Source organism: Eurytemora carolleeae, unplaced genomic scaffold (genome assembly GCF_000591075.1).
Source record: "Eurytemora carolleeae unplaced genomic scaffold, Eaff_2.0 scaffold426, whole genome shotgun sequence".
Lineage (NCBI taxonomy): Eukaryota > Metazoa > Arthropoda > Copepoda > Calanoida > Temoridae > Eurytemora > Eurytemora carolleeae.
This window is the reverse complement of record NW_019396411.1, coordinates 27,552-34,559: the sequence shown is the minus strand read 5'-3', so window position 1 is coordinate 34,559 and position 7,008 is coordinate 27,552. Positions and strand designations below refer to the sequence as shown.

Here is a 7,008-nt window from a genome sequence, read left to right as displayed (position 1 = left end):
TCTGTATACACCCTACACTTGTGTAGTCTCCTGTATTCTGTATACAACCTGCACTTGTGTAGTCTCCTGTATTCTGTATACATCCTGCACTTGTGTAGTCTCCTGTATTCTGTATACACCCTGTGCTTGTGTAGTCTCCTGTATTCTGTATACACCCTCTACTTGTGTAGTCTCCTGTATTCTATATACAGTATACACCCTGTACTTGTGTGTAGTCTCCTGTATTCTGTATACACCCTGTACTTGTGTAGTCTCCTGTATTCTGTATACACCCTGCACTTGTGTAGTCTCCTGTATTCTGTATACATCCTGCACTTGTGTAGTCTCCTGTATTCTATATACACCCTACACTTGTGTAGTCTCCTGTATTCTGAATACACCCTGTACTTGTGTAGTCTCCTGTATTCTGTATACAGTATACACCCTGTACTTGTGTAGTCTCCTGTTTTCTGTATACACCCTGTACTTGTGTAGTCTTTTTTACTACTTTACCTCATGAAATCAATTCTAAAATACAGAAGTTAATTTTCGTAAAGAAAAGATTGAATGTAATTATTGTATGGAATAAAACAAATCTTTTATCCTTGACTACCCAGGCGTTTGCTTTCTTTAATCTGAATTTAAAGCATATTGGTTTATATTTCAACAATCTTTAAACATACAGAGCTGTAGTTTCGTACTTTTTATTTAAAACATACCCGACGACACTCTCATAAAGTTATAAAAGAGGAAAAGAGAAATATTTATGTTAAATCGGTCAAAAGTTCAGAACTGTTAAATCTTTGTTCTTTGTAAGATTTCATTTTCAGATGTTTTGTCTTTAAATGTTTTGGTTAATCTTAAATCTGAAAAGGAAAATGGATCTCCTTATAATTCATAAACCGTAACTAAAGAAGAGTTTGCTTATACATGGTTACTCACAAAGCATGAGACTGTAAAGACGACTTGAAACTCTTAAGATATGGCGATCCCAAGGTAAGATTAAGTGTTATACATGTAACAAAGTCAAAAGACTTATTAAAAAAGGGCTTATTAAAACAAATAAGTAAACAGACAGTATAGATTCTGTACAGTCGTCTCTGAAGTCTCATTATTTGCGGATTACCCTGAATCTTTCACGGGAGAAGAATAAGATTTAAAATTAAAAATATCTCAAAATATACTTAAGTTAAGGAAAAATATTTTATTATCTAAGAACCATCGAAACTATCCTCGGTTTGGGTTTTCGTAAATAATCTATTAAAAAAAGTATTCCCCGACGTTACTCGTTATGGCGATGATATTTTCTACCCCGACATAAAATTTAAAGGAACAAAATCTCAAGATGACCAAACAGTAAAACTGGCAGTTAACGCCCTCCCAGGGTTTAAGGACAAAACTTTTTATCCCTAGGGCATAAATTATAATCTAGAGTTGGAAATATATTGTTTATCAAAAAAGTATATGCCCACAATTCTTTTTTGGCATTTTTATCTTGTTTCAGCCTGGTTATATTTTCATATTCTAGCAAAATCAACTCTATATCAGTATGATTCATGAACGGAATAAATTACATTTTAGTCTCTAATGAGAGTAATACGGATAATTGAGTATCATTACAATCTCGTAATGTTTCTGTTAAAAGGTCAATATGGAAAGAAAAATGCTTGTTGTTGGTAATTTTGAGCCATTAGTGATTTAAACCATTTCAACTAAAGATACCTAAAGATAATCAAAATAGCTTTGGTGTAATTTTCTAATGTCTTATAGTACCCAAAAACACTATAGTTTCAGTAGAAGTAAATCTTTCCATTTACTGTTATAGCGCCCATATAAGTATTCATCTCTAATTGGATAATGAGCTAGATAAAAAGATAGATGTTACCACCATGCGATTTCTATTGATTCAGAATAGACACCAAACACATGACAGAACCCTGAATGGATCAGGCGCTAATGGACTCGGCATACAGAAGTGAAAAGGAATAATAGAGATTGAATAAAGATAGGGATTATTTATATGCTACTAACAGGGTTGAAATCGCTTTTACAAACGATCGAAAAAACGATCATTTTTTCGTTTTTTTCTAAAATGATCGTTTCGTGTTCAGAAAAAAATATGGGTCACAGTGAATGAACCACTCGTGTTGAACTTTTAAAAAACGAGAAACAAAACAACGCCACGGACTTTTATTCAAATAAAAACATCCTTAATTTTACAAGGTTATAAGATTTATGTCATTATTCAATGTTTTTTATCTTTAAATTAATAAACAAGGTCATAAAGTTACTGTACGACTTTGTGACAGTCTAACTCATCTTGTTCGATTGTTCGATTGCATTAAAGGATTTAAAGCGTTTTTTATCAATAGTTCTTTAAATATAGTCAAAATATTTGATATCAGATAAAATCTTAATCAAAAATAGAATTCACTTTCATTTAATGTAATCTGTATATATTTTCATTTCTGTTTCTTTAATTATGACAACTATCTATCTGTTTCTTTGGATGATATTTTATAGTCTTACAAAGTATTTGTAGATATGTTTGTTTACTTTTTCTTCTATCTATCTATCTATTTGCCTTTTATCTAATTATTGTTTTGTATTTGGATGTTTTCCTGTTTCTATTTATTAATCCTTCTGTTTCTTATATTTTTTCTACTATTCTTCTGTCTCTTCCGTCACCCGTGTATTTATTTCTATGATTCTTCTGTTTCTTATATGTCCTTCTCAATCTTTCTGTTTCTTCTATTTTTCTATTAATAATTCTGGTTCTTGTATTTCTCAATTTATCTTTCTGTTTCTTTTATTTCTCTCTATTTTTCCAGCTGTTTCTGCTATTTCTCTTTATTTTTTCTGTTTCTTCCATTTTCCTCTATTTTTCCTTCTGTTTCAGCTATTTCTCTCTAGTTCTCTTTCTGTTTCTGTCATTTTTCTGTATTTCTCTCTGTTACTCTCTATTTCTATCTGTTTCACTCTGTTTCTCTCTGTTTCTATCTGTTTCTTTCTGTTTCTCTCTGTTTCTCTCTTTTTCTCTCTGTTTCTCTCTGTTTCTCTCTGTTTCTCTCTGTTTCTCTCTATTTCTTTCCGTTTCTACTATTTCTCTCTATTTATCCATCTATCAAAACACCCAGTATCTGTGTCCGGGGGTTTGCCTGCTTAACTAACATAATTGTTTCCGCAGCGAGAACAAGAGAGAGATATTGACTTTTGCCAGAATCCGACCAATCAGATGCAAGATATGTTGAACCGACCAATAGGGCAGAATCTTATCTTCAGCATCGACCAATAGTAGAGCTTCATTTCATCAACCTCGACCAATAGGAGAGCAGTAAGTGTGAGCCAATAGTGAGGTTCGGTATGAACAACAGTCTGTCTAAACGTTATGATAATCTTCAGTATATTCAGAAGGTTTGCTCAGGGTAGACGGTAGCTGAAAAAAACAAACAGAAAAACGTACAAACAACTAATTGTGTGCGATAAACAGTGTTTTTGTGGTTTATTGTTCAAATACATTAAACTCGGTTTAATGATGAACCCTGATATCGGAGCAGGTTTTAGATTAGGTAACTTCCTTTACCAGAGAGCAAACTTTCCTCTCAAACCAGAATCCGATCTTTCATCTTCTCCGGGGTTCGAGGGTGCTCTAGGGGTACCTCCTCACTCATCCTTCTCCTCATCCCCCTCCTCATTCCCATCTCCTCCCTCCTATCCTCTACACAACAATGGAGACTTCCATCTTGAGCAGAATAGTAGTTACGAGGATGAGACTAGTGAGGAAGAGAATGAAAGGTTGGGAGAACTAGAGGACGGAGATGAAGAAGTAGGACCTGGAGAAATTGACAAGAAAACCGGAGCTGTCAAACCTCCCTACTCCTATATTGCCCTGATAACTATGTCAATTCTTCAATCTCCACATAAACGATTAACCCTGAGTGGTATCTGCGACTTTATAAAGACCAGGTTCCCGTACTACAAGGAGAAGTTCCCCGCCTGGCAGAACAGTATCAGGCACAACCTCTCCCTCAACGATTGCTTTGTGAAGATCCCCCGGGAGCCGGGGAACCCCGGGAAAGGGAACTTCTGGACCCTGGACCCCCTCGCAGAGGATATGTTCGACAACGGATCCTTCCTGAGGAGAAGGAAGAGGTACAAGAGACCTCAGGTGATGTCTAGTCCCTACCTCCTGGATCCCTTCACCAGGAAGCTGTTGTCCCAGTACACGATGCAGGCCAACAACATGATGTCTCGCCCTCCCTTTCCATCTCATCCTCCCTTCCCTCATCTATACCCTCAACAGGATATTAGGCTTCCTCACATTCCTCTCTACTCCGGTCCCTCATTCAGGTTTCCTCATCAGTTTCCCTCTAATATTCCTAATTTACCTGGAAACCCATCTAGTTCTCCACCAGCCCTTAGTCCCCCTCAGTTTAGTCCTCAATCTAACACGGATATTGTTCAACCCAAGAAGGGAGATATATCAAAGTTTTCCATTGAAACAATCATGGGTAAACCTAAAGTAAAGGAGGAGAAGGTTTATCCACCCTCTCCTGAACCTAGATCCAGTCCTTCTCCAGGTCTCCAGGATACCAAGCATGGTCTCCTTCACAATATTTACTCGGAATCCATTCACTCCAACCTAATTATGAAACCGAACGGATTCCCCTTTTCCCAACACGGGACCCCGCCGGTCTCTCTCCCTTCCATCTTCTTGTCGGGGTTCTCCTTGCCCCCTTCCTGCCCCCTCCCGTCACAACAAAACTAAACACCCTCCCCTAGTGATATCAATATTATCAACTCTCATAAAAATGAAGATTTTCTCATAAGTCAAATTCCCTGAACCCAAAAAAAGTGTGATCTGAGTGAAACGGTAGCAAAATAACGCGGACATAAATGCACAATACATACTTAGTCAAAACTAAAAAATATCGCATCTTACAAGCGATCGCTGTCAAGATCAAAAATGATAGTTGTTATGTGACGCTAGAAAAGCTGTAGCATATTGTCTGTTAATTATCTATACAGAGAGACTTAGAATACACGAGAGTGCAGTTCAATTTCCTCGTGTTTTCTGAGATTCTCTGTATTTTGCAGATTGGTTGTAATTGTGTCGCTTCAAGAGTATTCTAAACTCTCATATTTATAAACAACTGATATATATATATATTATTTATGTTGCCTATATGTTTCAACAATAGCAATAAATGTTATAGAGCTTAATAAGATTTTATTTTTTTAATATTACTGAATTTTATAATTTTAAGGAATGGAAGAAGGAACGGAGGGGGGGGAGGAGATCAGCTCAGAAATGTAAAGATACGATTTTTGTATTTAAACATAACATTAAGTTTATGATTATTAGAGGGGCCGACTTGAATGTATTTACTGAAAGATATATTTCAAAACTTTGTATATTTACCGACATGTTCACTATTCATATAGCATCAACAAATACAGAAATCAATAAACAGGGTGTCCTTATATAAATTTATCAAAAAGTCTTAGATAATAGCCATTGCAAGAGAAACCATTTCTTAAAGTTTTTTTTACACACATTCTATTATTTAAACTTCTCATAGAAAAGGGTCATAGAGTTAAAGTATTAGAGTGCAATACCTATTTCTTGCTGAATATCTAGGTTAGCTCAAAGCAGTTAGTAAAGGCTATTTTATTTTGAGTTAAAGAGTATCCCAATGAACATAGGAATTAAGTAACGAAATTAAAATCTTCTTTTAGAACAGGCACATCACATTTTGGAAATCCCAAAACTAGTGGAATATGGGTTTCAATGTTTTGAATAAATGTCGCGTGGATAGAAAACGATCTTAGAGTTTTCATTTAATTCCAATTTACAGTACTAGGCTTTCTGGGCGCTTCGCGCCTAATGCCTATCTTCTATTTCAGCTTTTGATTGTGGCTTTATCTGTGAGCGGCTTTAATTTTGAGCATCTTCTTTAATTTTGAGCATCTTCTTTAATTTTGAGCATCTTCTTTAATTTTGAGCATCTTCTTTAATTACAGATTAATTACAGCTTCTCATCGTTATACTTTAAATCTTCGTTGAAGCAAAACTGATGAAGATATCCTTATTTATTAGCGGTTATAATCAGCAAAAACGACGAAGGAAATTGTCAGGATTCCACGCATTTAAATAAATATTAAAAATGTTACAAGATAAAAGTGTGTAAGGGCGTTAAAATTACGTTTATAATACAGTAAGAGAAATATGATTTTTTTCAACTGTAATTTGAAATATATCTTAGATCTGTTACTTTTGACATTGATTGTCTGAGAGTAGATATAGATATGAAAGTTTAAGAGATTTGTTTCGTTTGAAAAAAAAGCTTGCTGCAAAGTTTGTAATTTTATCCCTTCTTAAAGGGGTGATAATTTTAAGTATCCCCCTCTTTTCCTACTTCGTCTATTCTTTAAATGTTTTTTTTTAACATGGTTTAAATATTTAAAATTTCTTCCAAACATTTGAAGAATTCATTCAATTTGAAAATATTAAATGATTCAGAAAAAAGCACACATTATTACAAATTAAGCCGAAAATCAGACTTATGTTAAAATGTTAATGCAGAAAATACTGTTTTTTTAAATATTCTGTTCGTTTTTTAGAGTTAAAGCTTGATTCAATATCTATAGTATATACTCTGCTTGTCCGTTTGGCCGGGTGTCTGTCTATGTGTATGTATCCAATAATCGTCAAAATGGGCCCAAATTTTGTTCGGGACCTCAAATGACCATAGGGAAGGTTTTTGGATGATCAAAATTTCAAAATTAGCCTCCAACAAAATTCGACTGTCATTAGATTTTGAACTTTTTTAAAAATTGTTTTACAATGCATTCATAAAAGCCCATATATAAGATATGGGAAGCTCTGTATAAAGAAAAAAAAACTATAAGTGGGTTCGTAAAAGATTTAAAAAAAAATATTTAATGTATTTATACTTTAAAGAAAGAGAAAAAGTGCAATTGTATCGCTATCACTACAATTAGTTTTAAAAAATGAATATTTATTAC

The 7,008-nt window shown here is 34.4% G+C and overlaps 1 protein-coding gene across 1 annotated transcript; it reads left to right on the top strand.

The window, feature by feature from the left end:
- Positions 1-3,370: 3,370 nt before the first annotated feature.
- On the top strand, positions 3,371-5,199 carry LOC111702794 (forkhead box protein D1). Its single transcript, XM_023474570.1, has one exon. It carries the CDS (start codon positions 3,512-3,514, stop codon positions 4,745-4,747), a length of 1,236 nt encoding a protein of 411 aa, XP_023330338.1. The 5' UTR covers positions 3,371-3,511; the 3' UTR covers positions 4,748-5,199.
- Positions 5,200-7,008: the final 1,809 nt, after the last annotated feature.

Coding starts and splice junctions, on each gene's coding strand:
- LOC111702794 (XM_023474570.1), top strand. CDS start 3,512: ATGATGAACCCTGATATCGGAGCAGGTTTTAGATTAGGTAACTTCCTT.